Source organism: Rosa rugosa, chromosome 5 (assembly GCF_958449725.1).
Source record: "Rosa rugosa chromosome 5, drRosRugo1.1, whole genome shotgun sequence".
NCBI classification, from domain to species: Eukaryota; Viridiplantae; Streptophyta; class Magnoliopsida; order Rosales; family Rosaceae; genus Rosa; species Rosa rugosa.
The window spans coordinates 3651805-3673505 of NC_084824.1; the positions used below are offsets into that span (position 1 = coordinate 3651805).

A 21701-nucleotide genomic window follows, 5' to 3' on the forward strand; every position below is an offset into this window, starting at 1 on the left:
TAAAAATAAATTAATTACATATTAATTAACTTGAAGATTAGCCTAATTCTCGTGTTTTAGATACAATTACATACATCGAAATGCGTGTAATCACTTAGCAAAAGTCCTCATCACGAGGCACAAAGAATCCCACGACGAGGTTGGTGCTCTCCTTGTCCACAATCGCTCAAAAGAAGTCAGGTCAAGGGACACCCCCGACGACCGCACCCGAACGGTGCTAGCACGCCCGCGCAGAAAAGAGACTGTTGACCAGCTGCAACAAAACTGGAGCCAAATAATAACGATAAAGTAAAAGCGGGTAGCGGGAATCCAACCCGCATCGTTAGCTTGGAAGGCTAGGGGTTATAATTGACGTTGATTCATCATTTTTAACGTCTCTAATTCAAAACTGAACGTGAAACTCGAAGGGGGGGGGGGATCCGGACGCCGTGAGGCCGAACAGTAGTTCCGCTCCCATTTCTCTGGTAGGCTCTCCTTAAGGTTTCTAGACGTTGCCTCGTTGGTTTTAGAATGGGCTCCGACTCTTCTCAGTCTTTCGCTAGGGTGATGACGGCTTCCTTCGGCTTTATCTAGTATGTGTATGTTTTTGTCTACTTAGTCTCATTAGCATCTCTCTCCATGGAAGGGATGTGATCGAGATACTGACAATAGATTGAGTTTTCAAGCATGGCTGTCAGTCTCTCCTGGAATGGGGAGGAGTGGTGGTGCATCGTGGCAGCATTCCTTGTTGGTTGGGTCGACTTTGGACATATCGGGATTTTTTCTGGCTGAATTATGGTGGTGGTGGTCATGGAGTTTCAGCGAAAGGATGAAGGCTTATGTGGTTCTAGAATTCAGGTGTAGGGGGCTTGGGCTTTGTTGATTGCAACAATGAGTGGGTTGAGGCAGCCGGCGGCAGCGCCGATGACTTCTCGTCGGGATCGCAAAGCGGTGGTACAGTCAAAGCTGCACATACCGTGGTGTACTCATGTGGAGTCAAGTCTGGATTCTTCTCTGGTAAATATATCTAGGCTTTGGGCCTAAGTCATTGGGCATGTTGTTAGGATTTAGCGAGCCTCTTTAGGCATTGGGCTTGTTTTTAAGGTTTAGTAAGCCTCTTCAGGTAGTTGACAGCCTTGGGGTAGCCTCTTCTATGTAGGGAGGTCCCAGGATTTAAGAATAAATTAAGGTTGGATTTTGAATTGTTCAGTGAAAACCCTAGTAGTTTTAGGTTACTATCAGGTTACGTACTGGTTATCTTAGTGTTTCTCTCTAGATTAGTATTACATAGGTAGCCTTAGGGCTCCCTTAGCAGTGAGCCAGTGATACAAGTTGTTTGTGCCTTTCGTTGGTGGTCACTGTGTAATGTTAGCTACATTTCTTTTAATGGATTGACACCCATATTATTAATAAAAAATAAAAAAAAAGTTACTTAGCTTTTATATACTAACGTAATCCTTAAAAAGTTAGAATAATTGAAATTCAAAAATTATTACAGTATGTACTTTATATATCTCAAATGATGTAATATTTACCAACATTTTAAGTTAACAATTTTTGACATGCCATCAAATTTTTTATTATTATCATTATTATTATTATTATTATTATTATTATTATTATTATTATTATTATTATTATTATTATTATTATTATTTATCAAATAAATAACTCATATATAACAACTAATGTATTGTGAGTCGAACTCACGATCTCCCACTTATAAATGGGAGACTTATGTCACTAGACCAAATAGTACTGGGCATGTTATTATTTTTTGGATTAAATACTCGTTACTCCTCATACTTTTGCATGAAAAACAGTTTAGTCCAAATTTTTTAAATTAAACAGTTTAGTCCTTATTCTTTGTAATTCTCATACAACATGTCCTAAAATGACTATTATACCCCTCACTTTTCTCTCTCTCTCTCTCTCTCTCTACACACATATATATATATATATATATATATATATATAGATATATATATATACATATACATATATATATATATATTTTGAATTGTTCAGTGAAAACCCTAGTAGTTTTAGGTTACTATCAGGTTACGTACTGGTTATCTTAGTGTTTCTCTCTAGATTAGTATTACATAGGTAGCCTTAGGGCTCCCTTAGCAGTGAGCCAGTGATACAAGTTGTTTGTGCCTTTCGTTGGTGGTCACTGTGTAATGTTAGCTACATTTCTTTTAATGGATTGACACCCATATTATTAATAAAAAATAAAAATAAAAGTTACTTAGCTTTTATATACTAACGTAATCCTTAAAAAGTTAGAATAATTGAAATTCAAAAATTATTACAGTATGTACTTTATATATATCTCAAATGATGTAATATTTACCAACATTTTAAGTTAACAATTTTTGACATGCCATCAAATTTTTTATTATTATCATTATTATTATTATTATTATTATTATTATTATTATTATTATTATTTATCAAATAAATAACTCATATACAACAACTAATGTATTGTGAGTCGAACTCACGATCTCCCACTTATAAATGGGAAACTTATGTCACTAGACCAAATAGTACTGGGCATGTTATTATTTTTTGGATTAAATACTCGTTACTTCTCATACTTTTGCATGAAAAACAGTTTAGTCCAAATTTTTTAAATTAAACAGTTTAGTCCTTATTCTTTGTAATTCTCATACAACATGTCCTAAAATGACTATTATACCCCTCACTTTTCTCTCTCTCTCTCTCTCTCTACATATATATATATATATATATATATATATATATATATATATATATATATATATATATATATGTATAAATATAGATATATATACACACACACACACACACACTATATATATATATATATATATATATATATATATATATATATATGTATAGATATAGATATATATATATACACACACACACACACTATATATATATATATATATATATATATCTCTATACACACACACACACACACACACACACACACACACACACACACACACACACACACATATATGTATGTGTGTGTGTGTGTGTATCAGGGTTCTAAAAAACGGCCTAGGCGGCCGCTTAGGCGGCGCCTAGGCGCTGGGCGCTTGGTCACCGATCGGATTATAGGCTAGGCGATGGCTCTAATCGTTTGGCTCCTCGGCGGCCGTCTAGGCGGAGTCTAGGCGGCCTCGGCTGGCCTAGGCGCTGCAAATTTTTTTTTTTTAGGTCCTCGTCGATGAGGAAGTGAAGAAGAAGAAGAAAGGTACCGTCGTTGAGGAGGGCGCGATGATGAGTCGGTGGTGGTGGTCCGAATGAAGCTGGATTGCCGGAATACTGGCTTCTTAATCAGATGTGGTGGTTTCCGCGATTAACCCATTGAAAGAGAGAGAGAGAGAGAGTGCTCTGTGCGTGTGATGAGAGAGTAGAGATAATTGAAACCAAAGAGCAATTTTGAAGAGAAATGTTGAAGATAAAGACTGGAGATGAAGTAGAATGATCGGTGATTGATGAAAATATTGAAGATAAAGGTTGAAGAAGACTCATAGTGATGCGTGCCCATCAGACCTCTCTCCCTCAACGTTTCGTCTACAATATCTATAATTCTATATTAACAATATTAATTGCTAAATGATAATAATAAGTATGGTTGTTATTATCTCAGAAACATATTTTTTCCAACTTTTAATTAATTGTAGGACATAATAATCAAAAATATTATTGTAGGACTTTAATAATAATTATTAATTATTAATTTTATGTGATAAAAATAGTTAAAATTTTAAAAAATAAAAACCGCCTAGTCCCCGCCTAGGTCCCTAGGCGCTAGTCCCCGGGTCACCGCCCGACTAGCGCCTAGCGTTTTTTAGAACCTTGGTGTGTATAGAGAGAGAGAGAGGCAGAAAAAAAAAGTGAGGGGTATAATAGTCATTTTAGGACCTGTTGTGCCAGAATTAGAAAGAATAAGGACTAAACTGTTTAATTTTAAAATTTTGGACTAAACTGTTTTTCATACAAAAGTATGAGGAGTAACGAGTATTTATTCCTTATTTTTTTAAGCTGAATGAGTCTTACTGCATTTAATTACAAGAAGAACAACGAAGAGATGCGAAACCGCCTTAGGTGACGGCGTTCGATGCTTTTCTTGGGCTTTGGACGACGTTGAATGGTGGCTAGCATCTGGTGGCTGGAGGCTGGGCAGCGGCGACAGGTGTCGCTCTAGTTTCTGCTGTGCTGATGGAATCCGAGGCCGGTTCATTCTGGGCCAGGTCAATGTTGGGCCTGTTTTTTAGTCTTTTGTTTAGTTCATCTTGTTTTGTCAATAATGCTCCTCCTTTTTGGAGGTTGTAGTGGGCCTCAGCCCTGTTTATTTCGTGATCTTTTTGTCGTAATGTTGTGAAATTTTAATTAAAACTCGCAAGTTCACGAATCGTCGTTAGTATAGTGTGCAACTACGAGGTCGTTCCAACTGAGGATTGATAATTAATTTAAATCCTAACCTAATTAATCCAAACACAAAAACACATAAACAATCAAACTAAAGAAGATATGGTTTTAAGATTTTTTCAATAAACAAATAATTTGAGAATTAAAGAATCAAACAACTAATGATAAAACCAAGGGTTTCGAAATCAACCACTAACAATCCTATTTATGTTTCAATGTAATTAACAGATTCTTTTGTTCCTTTTGATGACAATTTCCGTATCTAAGTCCAGGTACGGCACTTAGACCATAGCTTTCTTTAAGTGTATGATTCTCTCCAGGTACGGCAGAGGTTGTATATCCTAACATGCAATTTATCCAGGTACATAAATTTAACACATAGGACTCATTATGTTTTAGAAAACAAGAGAATCATGCAAACCATTACTTCAGGTACGACAATAATGTAATTCACAACTCTTAATCACAAGAAGCTAATTTGAATTATATTGCAGGTACGCCTCAAATTCATCTTCTAATTACTAGATGCAAAGCCCTAAGGTGATCAATCAAAGAACTTAAACATAAAGCATCAATTCAAATAGTGACTAAGAATTCATCATAAAGAAACTATAAATCCATCAATAAATCATCAAAGTACATAAGCAATAATGATAGGGCATCATCTTAACCCTAGAAAAAGTTTAACAAAATATAACTAAATAAAACATAGGAAAAACATAAAAAGAATGGAAGGGGAAAAGAAAGGGAAGATAGATGAGTCGTCTCTACTCCTTAGGTGTCTACATTGTGCTCCCGAGACTCCCTCTTCATGTAAATTCGTGTTCCCTTATATAGGGAAGATTTCTGCTCATCTTTGGCTTCATGTTTCCTTGTAAAACTTGGGTTTAGATTCCTTTCTTCATTTGGAATGGGAAAAGCTTGAAATATCTCTTGTAAAAGTAGGAATAAGTTCCTCATTGAATCCACATCTGAATTAACTTCCTTGAAACATTAGGATTGATGATCTTGTGCCACGGAACTTGAGTTCTCCACGAATGGTTGTAAATTCCCGAGCAGATTTCCTGTCCGACCTATCTTCACTCAAATAATTATAACTTTCTCCAGAAGTACCGAAAACGAGATCTGTAAAATTCTACAGAAAGTAAACATCCGTAGCTTTCCAATGATATAAGGTTCATTGTCTGATTCAATCTGAGAATTTCCCAGTAATTTGGCGAAGTTGGATGTTCTGCACAGACAGATTCTCAGTCTCAGATTGCACATTGTCTTTCAATCCTACTTAGCTCATTTTGGCTTCTTTTCTTCTTTCTATGGAACAAACCTACAAAAACACTAAAAGATGTAAATGAATCATAAATAAGGAGAACTAAAAATAAAAACCAAGATTAAGAGGCATAAAAATATATGACAATATGAGCACATCACGTAACAATGTGTTCAATCCAGTGGTCAGTATTGATGTACACCAAGATGGTCTTAGGCAGATATACTGGTTTATTTGTTGAATTTTGTTGCTTCAATTTGATTATGACGTAGTAGTCTGGGGACTCTAGTTAGTAGTCATTTTAGATGTGCAGTCAGTGCACTACTTGAGCAATAAATGTAATGGGTGATTTTCGGATCTCCTAGCTTGACCTTGTACGGTCGTTATGATCTTTTCGATCACTGGAATATAATCCATTCCCCTAAAAAAAAAAAAGATGCAAAATTTCATCCAAAAGCAAAGCAATAAAGCTGAAGATAGATGCAAAACTGCATTGAATGTACACAAAAACAAGCTTAAGGCCTCGTTTGGTTCAAGGAATTGAGGGCTTGGGAAATGAAATGTATTTTTTTTTCTATGTTTGGTGTACACAAGGAAAGGAACAACTTTCCTTTAAGAAGGAAAAATATGGGGGAAAGTGAATCCTCTCATCCTCCAAGGAAAATTACCACTTTCCCAACATTACATGTGCATTAATTACATGATAAAAATACGTTTATATCCTTGTTGAAAATTGTTATTGACAATTTTATTTGAAAAGTTTATGACTTGTGTTTTAAACTTTTAATACATGAGGATATAAATGTAATATTAATATAATTTATTTTCCTTTGCTTACACAAATCAAACACTAAAATGGAAACAAATATATATTTTCCCGTTGCTTTCCCAATGTTTCCAAACAGCGGAAAGGAAAGCTAGTGGGAAATTTGTTTTTCTTTCCCCTGAGATTTCCTTAATTTCCTTTCCGCGAACCAAACGAGGCATAAAATCCATATTTGTTAATAATATTTCAGGGGAGGGCATAGACTTAGTCCTCTTCCCGCTTTGATAATAAAAAAAGAACAATTCTTAAGTTCACCCCTAGGGTGAACGAGCATAGTCACCCATATTGTCGATTAACATATTTATACTTAATAAATTTATAATCCAACGGTCCATATCTTAAATAAGCCTTTAAAGATCATCTCTGTAAAAAATCAATCGAATCAGAAATCGTTTAATTATCTAATTGAATCAAACAAATAGATGGTTCTAACAACACTTACTACTATTATGATGAACCGTCCATGTATTTCATAGAAATGAATAACTAAAAGGTCTTCAATTTAATTGATTTTTTACAGAGCTAATCTTTGTATTACGTTATATAACATTAATAGTCGAATTAGAAAATTATAAAGTTATCATGCCTTAATCGCAAGAGAGGGTGAATATACTCATTCACACAAGATTCATGTCCATAAAAAAATTAAACGAAAAACATAAAATCCATATTTGGAATTTATAACACCACCAAGTATTCATGATATACTGTGTTACGGACTTATGGAGTGAAAAATATGAGAGAAAATTAGCTGGGATCTGGACATCTGGTCCCTAATTCGGTCTTTAACCGGTTGTTTGTTATTAAGCTGGTCCATTACGAGTGGCCTTTTCAGTTTGTATGGAAAAGTGGGCTTAAGAATTGGCTTCGTATCCTCGGATAATGGAAAATGCTTCATGGGCCAGTTCCACAAAGTTGATTTTGATTTCCAGAAACATAAGTGCCATGTACGTATCATGAATGTATGTTCTCTTGATTACTATAATCTCGAGGAGGCTAGGATTAATTGAGGAGCAATGTTTTTACAGTATATTCTCTTCCATCGCTGCCTCAATGCACTGATGAGTAGCAATTATCTTACACTTGTACTAGAAGTACCCAATAGATCAAACTGAAGGTACCAATATGTGTTACACTGAGTAGAGAATACATGTATTATTGATTCACAATCGCAAACATGATTCAACAACAGTCTTAAGTTGCCCACACAATTACAACATGATTAAATATTGCTTCACAAACCAGCTGATTGATACGATGACAGTCGCCATATCAAATCTCTTATTTCATACACAACCGAATTCAAATACTGCAACACATGCGCATAAAGATACATAAGCCTTGTACTTTGTTCATGTCTTACTATTCTTGGGCAGTAAGGTGAACATCGATGTCGTTGGAAACCTTGACTGCAAACTGGAGCAGCGTATGCCGGTCGGTAATATCGCCATGATGCTTCTCATACTCCATAGTCCAGTGCACGGAGCAGCCCTCGCCTTTTGGAGTGGCTTGAATGGTGATCAAGAAGCTCTTGTAATGCTCCATAAGGTCTCCCTCAATCACTCTGAAAGTCACCAAGTTTTTTTCCGCGTCTATGGCTTCAATTCTTTCCTTGGCAACTCTAGCTTTCCCATCTGCATAATCATATATATAATGGTCAAAGATTGAATCATATTTGAAGAAGCTAGCTGTAGCCTTGGAAGATAGGCTAGATACTTACCATGGAAGTTGTTTGAGCCCAAAAGTATTTTTGGCAAGATTCCTTAAGGGGGTTCAGCGTAGCAAGCCGATACCTACGGCCCAAAATTGAGTCTACTTGGGTTTGAGTTACAACTTTGCCAATTCCGAGATCCATAAGGAAAACAAGCCCTTATAGGAATCAAGTAGCAGAGACTAATTAGGAATCTCCAGTCAAACAGTCGAACCCCTAGATATAAATACCGGGGTTCAAGGATACAAGACACACAACTCTCCAATCAATTTCAACGATTATCAAAGTCTCTCCGGAGCAAACCTACCTTCAACCTAGTTGAAAACCAGCGAAGCAAGGGTAACGCCCTAGCAACCCAGCGAAGCTAAAGTCACGCTTTAGCAAAACCCGTGCTTTCTCATACTTCCCGGTGATTGCTCTGCTTAACCTACAACGTTAAGTATCGACTCGGTCACGCAAGAGATCACACCACAAGTTCTTACCCGTAAGGCAAGAAGTCCTTTTCCGAAAGGCATAGAAAAGAACCTGGTGACGAGGTTGGTGCTCTCCTTGTCCACAGCGTTTGATCAAGAAGTCAGGTCAAGGGACGCCCCGACGACTGCACCCCACGGTGCTGGCACGCCTGCGCACTCAAAAGAGACTGTTTGCACACCACACTGGTTTTGGAGCCAAACATTTTGGCACGCCCAGTGGGACTTGCATTAGCATTTCTTCGCGATCGCAACCATTGGGAAGTCAAGTGGAAACCCTTATCAAAAGGTTTACGTTAACTGCCCGAAACAAGACCTCCAGTTACAGGTCGCACTCTCGTGCAGACTGTCGTGGTCTTTCTGACGAACAAGTAATTCAAAGATTTTCTCTCAACCCGTCATCACTCGACATGACAACTGAACAAAGAGAAAATCACCAGCCCATTACTGAGGGCGATAATATCCCCACCAACCAGCCCAACGAGACTGGCGATGCGTCTAATATCACTCAGGTGGTTGAAGACGAGGTGATAACAAATGGCTTTGTGCCCATCCCTATCCCAGAGAATGCGAGCATAGAGGAGCGACGTGCCATCTTCCAATAGAACAATACCTCATACTATGGGAAGACAAAAAAAGGCCTTGCGGAACAGCAGCTGAGTCTTGATGACCTTTTGGAGGCGGTCCGAAAACTCGAACAAGGGGCGCACCAAATGCATGGGCGTTTGGGGAGTATCGCCCAACGAACCCAGGAAAACCACGAGCAACTCGTGGCTATGATAAATGCCCAGGCCGCCTAGAGCAAACACATTGCTATAGAGGTCGCGGCAATTCGCAATGATGGGTCCAATCTTGCGACCCAAGTTGCCATGCAGAAAGCTGACTTGGATCAGGCTAAAGAGGTTATGAATAAGGCATTGGGAGATCCCAATACTATCCTGGGTTCACTTGGCTAGCCCGCCGCATTCGGCAAGTATGTGCCGCCAAATGCTCGAGATAAGGCTAGCAACAGCACTGCTGCAGCCGCGTCGACCAAGAGTAAGGAAAAGGCCCTGGTAATTGGTGGTAAGGACAAGGCTACACCACTGGTCTCACAAAAGAGCAGAACTCTGAAAATTGGTGAAGGCACCCTGGCTGATCCTGTTGTATTTACCCAATACGACAGCGATGGGGCAGAGAATGTGTACCAGGAGCTTCCAGGGAACTATTATGGCATTGACCAGGCGGGCAACCCGATCAAGATAATGGCTTTGGCAAAGGATGTGTCCATGCCAAACTTCACGCTTCAACAGTCAAATGTCCCTCGGACCATTCACTTGGGGGAAGGACCAGCGGCCGCTAGCCAAATTGCACCTGCTTTGCAAATTGCTCGCCAGACTGTGGCGACACCTCCTGCTCCTGGCCCAGATTACGTGAGACGTGAAGAGGTGGAGGAGATGATCAGGTTGGCTAATCTAAGGGCCCATTTGGACGAGGTGTATGAGGGGCCTTTCCCGCCACATATAATGCTCGCGCCTTTTCCAAGGGGCTACAAAAATATCATATTCTCTACCTTTTCAGGTGAAGATACAGAGAATGCGGCGACACATCTGGCCAGGTTCAAAGTACAATGCGGCCAGTACCAGAATGATGACAGTCTTAAGTGCAAGATCTTTGGCACTTCTCTGTCAGGTGCTACTTTCACCTGATTTTCTAAACTCATACCGGGATCAGTCGCGAACTGGCCCGCGATGGAAAAACTCTTTCGCGAGACCTTTGGAGTGATAGAGCCCGAGGTTGACTTGGTCTCCCTTACCCAGATGGCTCAACAGCCCACTGAGTCTGCTGTTGCTTATCTCCAACGATTCCAGATTCAAAAGGCCAAGTTGAACATGGTTTTGCCAGAAAGAGAATTGGTTAAGTTGGCAATCAAGGGTTTAGAACCTCGCTAGCGAAAGAAGCAACATGGCAGCATGATCAAATCCATGGGAGAGTTGATCACTGAGGTAGGCAGTTTCGAACACCTCTTGAGGGAGATGGATGCTAGAAAGAATGCATCCAAAGGAACTTATGTTCCCGGGAAACACCGGACAGTGGCTGCTCTAAACTATCAGCCAACCATATATGACCCCTACTATCAGGGCCAAGAGGTGCTCCCAGAAGAAGATGAGGAGGAGGAGCATGATGTCTCCGCCGTCGAGCTGACTGGAAGGAAGAGCTCTGCTCTCAAGCAGCTGAAGTTAACTAAGGAGCCGGTCAAGCTCAAATCTGTGGCCTTCACCAAACCTGAATTCGCGACATACACATATGATGCCAATAAAGCGCATGAAATCTTGGATGAGATGATAGCCTCGAAAATGGTGAAGACAGACTTTGGGCCTTTCCCCATACCAGAACAGCTGAAAGGAAAAAAGTATTGCAAGTTCCACAATCTGTGGAACCACAACACAGCTGAATGTGTCAAGCTGAATGATCAGATCCAGATATGGCTCAATAATGGTAATCTGCAGGTTGAATCTGTTTCAGTTATCTCGAGAGAGGTTCGATCCAGCCGAACACGGGGTGTATCGGTCCGTTACTATCGCTATCGGTCTCGCTTATCTGCAAAACAGACTAAGGTCAGAGGGAAGACCGGGTGTGCCGGCCTTCAACGCTCCAATGCCTAAGTCAATATCGTATGAGATAATGATAATGGAAAGTGATAGTAAACAGCTACCTCTTTGGGTTGTTGGGGATGACCTTAATGTAGCAGATTTGTGGGAGCTTGGTTCCGTTTCTGTCGGTGTGGGATGCCTGGGGTTCTCCATATCGCTCTGAGGGGTATCGGAACCCCCGGCTGGGAGCTTACCTCGCTTGTATATTGGCGATATGAGTCTTGTGCTTCCTATACTTGTGCTTAGGCGGTATGTGTATACCAACAGAATCTCCAACGACCGTGGCAACACTAGTGGATCTGAATCAGTTCCCTGATACCGGGGTCAACATGGTTGACGTATCTTGGAATAGGAAGGGCCAAAGGAGGCAGACTCTTGACTTGAACATCGATAGTCAAAAGGATAAGGGAGAGGAAGCCCCAGCGAAGAAAAGATCCAAGTCCATCAACGAGGCCTCACCAGTGGTCCTATGATCGCGGTGCAAAGAGGAGTGCGGCATCCAAGTGTCGCATGAAAAGGTTGAGCAGACATTTCGTTTGGCTCATTCCCGCCTATCAAGTGGGCTTCACCCTCGCGAAATTACCAGCCTTCCAGCCCTAGAGCGAAGGACAGAACAAAATTGCAGCCAACCCCAAAAGATTCCAACTTGTTCAGGAAATTGAAGGCCGCTGAGGATGAAAAGAAACAAGATGAGATGGCCAGAGGCGAGCATAGGGATATCATGACTAAACCGTACATCCCGCCTGCTTCGACATCCGCCATCAAGGAGGGCAAATGGTACGCCAGGGAAAAGGGGAAGGCGGTAGAGATCAGTCCCTCCATGAAACAAGCAGGTTAGCGCCTGGGGCATCCAAGCCTAGTGCTTTCTGCAGGATTACCAAGGAGAGGACACCTCCATCAATCAGAAAGGAAAGGTCGCCAACCAGACGACCAAGTGTCCGACGCAGGTTGTTTCGTGATGAACTGAGGCCAAACCCTTAGTTTTTGAGAGATTGGGGGGCAAGGACAGCAACTCGAAAACCTTGCAATTGAGACCTAAGAAGGTTCAGAGCGCAGTGGTCGCAGCTCCAAAAGAGGCCCTGGCAGCGGAGCAAAAGCTGGACCCACTAAAGCATGCTCCCGCACCCCAGGAACAGAAACAGGATAAGGAAATGATCCTTGCGGAAGAATCTCTGGTCACGCTCGTTGCTAAACAGTTCAACACAGAAATCCAAGTTGACGAACCCAAGCTCAACCTAGAGGATGACATGGACCAGACGGAGATGGAGATGGTAGACACTACTTGCGGCATGGTATATGTGTTACCCGCCAAGTACGCCCTTCCGGTCGCCGCACAAGAATGTGTAGAAGCTGATGCAATCGGCGAGCAGCCAATGCAGATCACCTCGGCGGCAACGGCACAAGTGGAAGAGGCAGTGTTCCTGGAAAATGAGGATGATGACAGCAGGGGGTTCTTCATGAGTTTCACAAGGCCAACACTTGCTATGGTGCAACACATGAGGCCTTTGTATATCACAGCAGAGATTGATGGTACCAAGGTTAGCAAAATCATGGTCGATACCGGCGCTGCTGTAAATGTCATTACTACAAGGACCATGCATCTTCTAGGGATCAAGAAAGAAAAGATTCAGTCCACCTCCCTCACACTCAAGAACTTTACAGGGACCGTGACCAAGACTTTGGGGCTGCTTTTCCTACGAATCAAGGTTGGTCCCGCCGAAGGCGTTTATGCTTTCTTTGTGACAGATTGTTACGCTGCATACAGCGCCATTCTGGGCAGAGATTGGATTCACCGGAGCTATTGTGTTCCATCAACTCTTCACCAGGAACTGATTATGTGGAACAGGGTTACAGATAAGGCAGAGGTGATTAAAGAAGACCCTCAACCTTTCCCTATTTCTGCAAACTATGTAGATGCCAGGTACTACTTGGAGCCAATTACTCTATTGCAAGTCAGTGGCATCGATAACAAGGGTCGCCCCACCGGGGTGACGGCCTCCGAACTGGCACAGTGGGGGCTTACGCTCGCGAAAGAAGACCTAGAACGGCCTGGCCACGCTGTGCTTCACTCTCAGGTTACTTAATAGATTACGACCTTCCGGAGGAAGGGGTAGAGGCCCTCCACTCTTTGTACGACAGGCTGTCTTCGTACTTGGTGGAGAAAGAGGCCTACAACCGAGTAGGGACATTGGAATGCGTTAATGAAGAGTTCTCTGACAATGAGGAAGAGGAAGAAATTCAACTCGCCCCAGCGGCATTGGATGATACACCTCCAAAGGTTAGGGATCCTATCGAGAAGGTCAATCTGGGAACAACAGTTGAGCCCATGGAAGTGGCTATCAGTACTTACTTAGAGCCTAGCGAGAAGCAGAGGCTCATTGACTTGTTGTTGGAATACAAAGATTGTTTCGCGGAAAAGTACGAAGACATGCCAGGCCTATCACCCGACTTGGTCTGCCACCAACTGCCAACATTGCCTGATAAGAGGCCAGTGAAACAAGAGCCGCGAAGAATGAACTCGGAGACCCAAGTTTTGGTCAAAGAGGAAGTCGAAAAGATGCACAAGTCCGGCATCATGAGGGTGGCCACATACAACTAGTGGCTATCCAACATAGTGCTTGTACGCAAGAAGAATGGAAAAATGAGGGTCTGCGTAGATTATAGAGACCTTAATACTGCTACTCCCAAAGACGTCTATCCCATGCCGGTAGCGGATATGTTACTAGATGAAGTAGCCGGACATAAGCTTTTGTCCTTCATGGATGGGACAGCTGGGTACCACCAGATTCTGGTGGCGGAGGAAGATAGACACAAGACTGCATTCAGCTGTCTGGGCTTTGCGGGAGTTTTTTGAATATGTGGTCATGCCCTTTGGGTTAAAGAATGCTGGAGCCACCTAGCAGAGATCCATGAACCTGATCTTCCATGACATACTTGGAAAAATCTTAGAGGTTTACATAGATGATGTACTTACATGATCATTTGCCAAAGCATAATTAGCCGTAATGAGCCACGCTCGTGCTACCGCCAGCCGTACCAATGACCATCAAGGGTGTGACCTACAGAAACACCGCCAGATAGGCTATCGCCTAAGCCCCGGCTCACCCTCAGACCGCCGCCGACGCGCCGCGCTAAGATAGCATCAGAAGCTCCAGATGTTGGGAACTGAAGCATATCAGTCCCACATCGAAAACATGGAATAGGTCAGCTTCTTCCTCACCTATAAAAGGTTCTCTCCTCTCTCCTCATTAATTACGCATTTACTACTTACCTACTGTTATTCTGTCAACATAAATACATTGACTAACTTAGGCATCAGAGAAGAGAAGACCGCCCAGCGCGGTCTCCCTTTGACGCCCTTTGTATTTTACTTGACAGGCAGCGGGAATATTGATCACATCATAAGTAATGGTCCGCTCACCGAACTAGCGTTAACAAAGGTTTAGCTACCACTGAATCTTAAACATTAACAGACGACGTGGTTGTGAAGTCCAGAAAATGAGGGGACCACATTACGGACCTCATAAAGGTCTTCGAGCGCATGCGACTCCACAAATTGAAGATGAACCCTGCCAAGTGCGTGTTTGGAGTTCAGGGCGGTGACTTTTTGGGTTTCATCGTCCACCAACGGGGCATTGAAATACTAGAGGATAAGGCAAACGCAGTCATCAATGCGTCTCCCCCGTGAACGAAGAAAGAGTTGTAGCGGCTACTGGGCAAGATCAATTTTTTACGGCGGTTCATCTCTAACTCCGCCGGCAAGATTCAGCCTTTTTCCCCGCTGCTGAAGCTGCAAGGGAAAAATGAATTTATCTGGGAGCCTAAACACCAAGAGGCCTTTGACAAAATCAAAGCCTATCACGCGAGCCCGCCAGTACTTGTTCCTCCCAGGCCAGGATTCCCGCTAAAGCTTTATATCTCGGCGGCTGAGGCTTCCATTGGAAGTTTGCTCGCTCAGGACGATGAGGACGGCGTCGAGCATGCTGTCTTTTACCTCAGTAGAACACTTACGGATTGCGAAACGAGGTACACTCCAATGGAGAAGCTGTGCCTCACACTATACTTCTCAGCGTGCAAGTTGCGACATTACATGTTATCCTTTACTACTTGCATCATAGCTCAGACTGATCTAGTCAAATATATGCTTTCGCGGCCTATACTAAGAGGTCGCATTGGCAAGTGGGTGCTCGCTTTGTCAGAATTCTCGCTACAGTACGTACCACAGAAGGCAGTAAAAGGGCAAGCGATTGCGGACTTCCTGGCACATCACCCTATGCTGGACACACTCGCCGTACGTGACTTGGAAGTCGCCACAGAGACGATCACTCGACCAGACTTAACATGCTTACCTGAGTACGCCGCGCTGTATCAAGCCACAGTCTCACTCCAACCCTGGGTACTATATTTCGATGGTTCTAGAACGGACACACTGGCAGGGGCAGGGGTTTTGGAAAACTCAGCCGCCGATCGTTTTTCATACTCTTTCCAGCTAGAGTTCTGGTGTACTAACAACCAAGCTGAATATGAGGCCCTCATTATAGGCCTAGAGGTATTGCTGGAGCTAGGGGTACAAGACATTCAAGTCCACGGAGACTCTTTACTCGTTATTAATCAGCTTCGCGAAAAGTTCCGGTGCACAAGCTTTTTGCTCGCTCCATATTTGGATCGTGCACTTGAACTCCTGGTCCAATTTGATGACGTGGACTTGGAGCATATTCCTCGCGAGCGTAACTTTGCGGCCAATGAACTCGCTGGAGCTAGGGTTGAGCGCCGCACGTTACCTTCGTGGCTCGCGTGGGCTGATTCGCCTGCAGTGGCAGCTTTGGATCTTATCGATGTGGACTGGCGTGTCCCCTTGATTGCCTACCTTAAACAACCAGACCACTCTGCAGATAGGAAGATCCGTTTTCTCGTGCTAAATTACTTTCTCAGGAACGACGAGCTGCTGCAGCGTGGGGAGGACGGCGTTGACTTCAAATGTGTGTATGGTCGCGAGGCCAAGTGCTTAATGCGAGAGGCGCACGCGGGCGTGTGTGGGGCTCACCAAGCAGGCCCAAAGATACGCTGGCTCATCAGAAGACAAGGTTATTATTGGCCCAGCATCTTAAAGGACTGTATAACGTTCGCGAAAGGTTGCCAGGATTGTCAGGCGCATGGTCTGGTCCAGCACATTCCAAATATACCCATGCAGCCTATTATTAAACCTTGGCCGACACGCGGTTGGGCACTGGACCTGATTGGCATGATTCACCCCCATTCTTCTCTTCAGCACAAATTCATCATCGTCGCCACCGACTTCTTTACTAAATGGGTAGAGGCCGAGCCTTTAAAGGAGGCTTCCGGTGCCACCATCCGACAATTTATCTTTAATCACATTATTTGCAGGTTTGGCATCCAAAGGTGTTGGTATCGGATAGGGGGGCAGCATTCATGAGCCGTGAAGTAGAACAGCTCGTCGCTGACTTGGGCATACAATTCATTCACAGCACCCCATATTATGTTCATTCCAATGGCCAAGCGGAGGCCAGTAACAAGATTGTCATCACCCTACTGAAGAAAATGATGGCAGAAAACCCTCGCCAGTGGCATGAGACGCTGTATGAGACTCTTTGGGCTTATCGTACTTCCAACACTACTACAAATAGCCCATATAAGGACACCATATGAGGACACTTTTTGACCGGGGTGTCCTAATAAGCTTACGAGGACGACTTGAGAAAACAGGAGCAAAATACTGCTGCCCCGCCTATTTTTTTTCATCAAAAGTTAAACTTCCCACTTCTGTTTTTCCCAAACATATTCGCACTTTGGCCTCTATTTTACAGTTGACCTCTTTCTTCTCTACTCTCTCTCTCTCTCGCTCTCTGCATCTCTTGATCTCTTCCTCGTCGAACAGATTGGAGCTCTGATTCCTTAGCTCTGAGCAAAACAAATCTCACCACAGCTGGGTACTTCTCTCTCCTCCTCTATCTGTCTATATCTTTTTCTTCTCGCCAGATCTATATGCTCCATCCAGATCATAACGTGACGGTGGCTTTCTCCTATATCCATATCGGAATTAGATGGTATGCCAGGTGGTCGATTCATAATCCTTATTTATGTGGATGAGATGTTAGAGGTTTAATTTTGTTTTCATCTACTCTTCCGCAGATGCGAAGCCCAAACCTCAAGGTCAAAAATCCTCTCAGCAATGCCGCCACCGTTGTCTCTCTCCAAATCCCCAACCTCGCCGCTATCCCTAGACGCCTCCGACCCCGTCCGCGATGCCATTGAGGAGCTCCAGCGCCGCCAGCGCACCAATGTTGTGCGATTGAGAACCTCTGTCGGAGCTTTCTGCTAACATATGGTGTCAGAGTTGGAACTGAGATTTTGCTTCGCATGTTTAAGCTGTCTCGCAGACAGTCCTACTCTTCCTTGCTCGATCTTAAGGTATAGAGTGGCCTTTTTTTAATTTATATTTGCATTTCGTGGATGATTGGTTTTGTTAATGGTAGTGATGATAGGATTGGGGATGAGAATTAACTGTTCAGGATCAGAAACTATATTCAATTAAATTTATGAATTGAATTTTTTTTCTTTTGTTCATTAGTGCAATCTGCAACAAGGGATGGAGGGAAATCCTATCGCTGAAATCATCCAACCCATCGATATGATGAAGGTGAGTGTTGAAATGCATTAAGGTAGTAATTTTTGTGAGATTTGGATTGGACCCATGATTCCAACTCAGGTCTTTGAGCTTAAAGTTGGTTTCTTTTGATGGGTTTCAGATCTATGATTTGTGGGTTTATTTCGGATTTTGATTTGGTTTAGTGGTGTAATGTGGTTTAATGGGATCGATGGTTTAATTGGTTTTTGTTGTGTTGGTTTTGGTGTAGTTGAGAATTCAATTGGGTCTGGGATCAGCTGGACAAGTTGCCAGGACCATGATCAAGGAGGAGGGTTTTGGTTCATTGTATAAGGTAAGCTTATTTGGTGTGAATACAGTTTGACTTTTTGATTCATGATTTACTTGATTTAGTGCTGGATGTGTTGGATGAGGAATTTATATCTGTTTGAGGTCTCGAATTTTATATTCTTCATGCCAATCAGATACGTATTCCTTTCCATTAAAATGGGGACTGTTAGATTGGTATATATATATATATATATATATCAGGCTGAGACATTAATATATGGATTGGTAAAGGTTAATATATTTTTTTTCCAGACAAGTATCTTGATCTTAACTGTTTATGGTTGCAATTTTTTTTTCCCTCCGACTCATATTATTCTCTACACAGGACCTGAGTAACCAACCTAGGTTATTGCAAACCCAACTTTCCGAAATGAAGAAGAGATTAAGGTGAATGCTAGAAAATTGGGGTCTGAGTTGTGTTTTCTGGTTTCATTCACTTATGTTGCTGTAGAGCCCTTGGTTAATAATCCCGTACTAATTAATATTATGCAAATCTTGAATTCTGCAGCTGTTGAACGAACCCTGATAAGATCAACAATGTAGATCAGTTGGGGCAAATGGAAGATTCAATTCGAGAATCGCGTAACCAGATTCAAACACATAAGGTATCATCCTGCTTCAGTTGTGGATCTCATTATAAGAAATTATGTGTATGCCCTGCTGATGTTAGGATTGTGCTGTTTGAATAATGTCACATGATTAATCTTTTGTATAATTGTGAAATTCTATGGTTAAGCGGTAGATTTCTTTTCCAATTATGATGTTTAAATATATACTTCTCTCTCTCCATCATCATCATCATCATATGTTGCAGTACTTTGAAAGTATATTTCCCCCCTGTACTAATCTCTATTGAATTAAGTTACATTGTATTCCATTCTACACTGTCCTGAATTAAGTTACATTGTATTCCATTCTACTCTATTGAATTAAGTTACGTTTTTCATTCTACTCAAAAGTTGGATTTCATAATTTCTGTTTTAGCATGGTGACACTGTTTGTGGGTAGTATAGCTTTATTTCCTGTGTTCTATATAAATAGATTCATTATAATCTTTGACCTCCATATTCTGACAATAAATTTCTCTGATCAGTAACCTCTTCTAGAAAATGAAGGATTTCTCATAGAAAAATTAGGAACAAGTTATTCTGTTCTCTCTGTCTGTTTGTACCTCTGTCTCTTTCCCTCTCTGGATATCAAAGAGTCTTGCAGACACTGTTTTCTTATACCAAGAATATTGTCCTGTGGATAGTTAATTTAGTTTAATTTGGATCCTTAGCATAATGAAGATATCATATTGTGAGTGGCCCATTCTTCATGATTAATACATGTTTAAGAAGCACAATTTCAAATTGAATCATGTTATGCATCCCATCAGCTCATATGCAGTGGGTTTTCTCTTAAAATTGTTGTTTATCATGAATATAAGTTATATGTCTTTCAGGGCTGGTAGATTGACAGATGGACCTTACACATCATATGATCTGAATACATTGCTCAAAGCTACAGCTGGCCAACGATGTGCAGTCTTAATAGGTCAAGGTACGATTATATGTTTACAGAAGTGGAAATGAGCATCAGGTATATAATTATAGGTTTAGTTCCTGAGGCTGAATAACGCTTCCTATAATTATAGGCTTGCTTATGTCATATTTTTTGCAAAAATGCTCCTTCAGGGTTTGTGATGCATCTAAGTCATTCAAAACATTTATTCCAGTTATGAATGTGTTCAAGAACAAAATAAGAAAGGCAAACTGAGATACCATAATAATAACGATAAAAATTACTTCTTTTGTTTGAAGTTGTCTATTCTAGGCTCCTGCAGTTCAATATTATTGATGCTCTCTATTTGGTGAATCCAGTCTAGTTCCGGGAACATTTCTCAAAAACCTAGAAATTAGCCACACATTGAGCCACTTTCAATATGTGGGGAGGATTATTTAGTTTGGTGGAATGTGTGGTGATTTACATAAGGAATTGCACTAGATACCAATATATTAGGTTTTCCTGGTATGCATGGAATTCTTTGGTTTAGGAAAGGATATTACCTGTGTATAGTGTTAGTAGTCCTTTGTATCTTATGCCTTTATTTTGATGGGTTTAATTATTTATGTGATCCAGGAGATACACTAGTTGGAGAGGTTAGCAGACTTGTTGTTGCTGAAGCTTGCATACAGGCGCTGGACATAAAATGCACTGAAGGAAAAATATTTGAAGTCAACTCAGTTGAGGTAACAATCTCTTTGTAACAATCCTACAGAGCATATATATATATATATATATATATATATATATATATATATATTTCATTTTAAGTATTAAGTATTTGCCATTTAGTTATTTTCAACTTTCATTTTTTTTTGTCAGTAGCGTTATGTTTTCAACTTGTTTGGCAGAGCTATAATGGTTTGTTTTCAACTACCTCCATCTTAAATATAAGTGAATGTCACTCAAGTTTTAAATTCTAATTGTGATGATAATGGACGCATTTAACTATAATGGTTTGTTTTCTAATGGATCATATGAAATGACTTTTTTCTTCTTCCCCAAATTTCACCACAGGAACCAAAGGTGGTTGATCTTGCTCGATTCCTGACTAAAAGTAGGACCTGTATGTAAGGAGCAGAAAGCTAAAGTTACCTAAACTCCACATCTAAACTTACTTCAACTTCACTAAAAAACATGTATTTGATCTTTTCTTTGCGGTTGAATCTCTCTTAATCAATTAGTAGGTCCTTTTGCACCTCATAGATAGGATTCATACTAATTATAATTTTCTGGTGATTGTTTAGCTGATCAAGATGGAGGCTGATATCCTCCTATCTCTGAAATTTGAAATGGGAAATCTCAATGTTGGTACATCCTTGAGGTAATGATGGTCTGCACTCATTTCTGGTTGGTTATTACAGCTGCTCAACAAGCCTAAAATGGTGACTAATTGTTGCTCATTTGACATTATTTTTGGTAGAAAATTCATTGATCTTGCTCAAGGGAGTTACTACAAAGTAAGTTTCCTTTGTAACCTCTCTCTTACATATTTGGATTTGCCAAGTTGATACTATCTGATATTGACTGCTTGCTCTTTTGTGTTTTCTGCAAACTCCTAATATGCAGTTTGAGACTTTAAGGACATTGTATCAATTATCTAAATATCTGTTTATTGACTTGTTTGTTTAGGTTCTTATTTTGCCAAGGGCAGATCATTGGAGTTCCTGTAGCTTTGCATCTATTCAAGGTTTATAGAACATACCTAATGAGAAAATTAGTATAGTAGTTACTATACTTTGTAAATTTCTTTGTAGTTGATTCTCCTTAGATCGGATCTTAATTAGTATACATATTGTAATAGTGTATTTTGGTAACTAATATATTGCTTTTGGTGCTTTTAAGAATGCTTGTGATATTTTTTTTTTGCATGGTTTTCAACAT

At 41.1% G+C, this 21701-nt stretch overlaps 2 protein-coding genes and 1 long non-coding RNA gene across 3 annotated transcripts; all 3 read left to right on the plus strand.

Annotated features, from left to right (window-relative positions):
* Positions 1-15353: 15353 nt before the first annotated feature.
* Positions 15354-16751, plus strand: LOC133709212 (uncharacterized). Its single transcript, XM_062134875.1, has one exon. The coding sequence runs from the start codon at positions 15354-15356 to the stop codon at positions 16749-16751; it is 1398 nt and encodes a 465-aa protein (XP_061990859.1).
* Positions 16752-16953: 202 nt separating this feature from the next.
* Positions 16954-19463, plus strand: LOC133712420 (mitochondrial dicarboxylate/tricarboxylate transporter DTC-like). Its single transcript, XM_062138522.1, has 6 exons — positions 16954-17382; positions 17468-17746; positions 17907-17975; positions 18193-18276; positions 18598-18659; positions 18781-19463. The coding sequence occupies exons 2-6, from the start codon at positions 17696-17698 to the stop codon at positions 18785-18787; spliced, it is 273 nt and encodes a 90-aa protein (XP_061994506.1). The 5' UTR covers positions 16954-17382; positions 17468-17695; the 3' UTR covers positions 18788-19463.
* A 1430-nt stretch (positions 19464-20893) lies between these two features.
* LOC133712421 (uncharacterized) lies at positions 20894-21701 on the plus strand. The gene is made up of 3 exons (XR_009847390.1): positions 20894-21141; positions 21241-21277; positions 21450-21701. It is a non-coding gene; the product is annotated as an uncharacterized LOC133712421 (long non-coding RNA).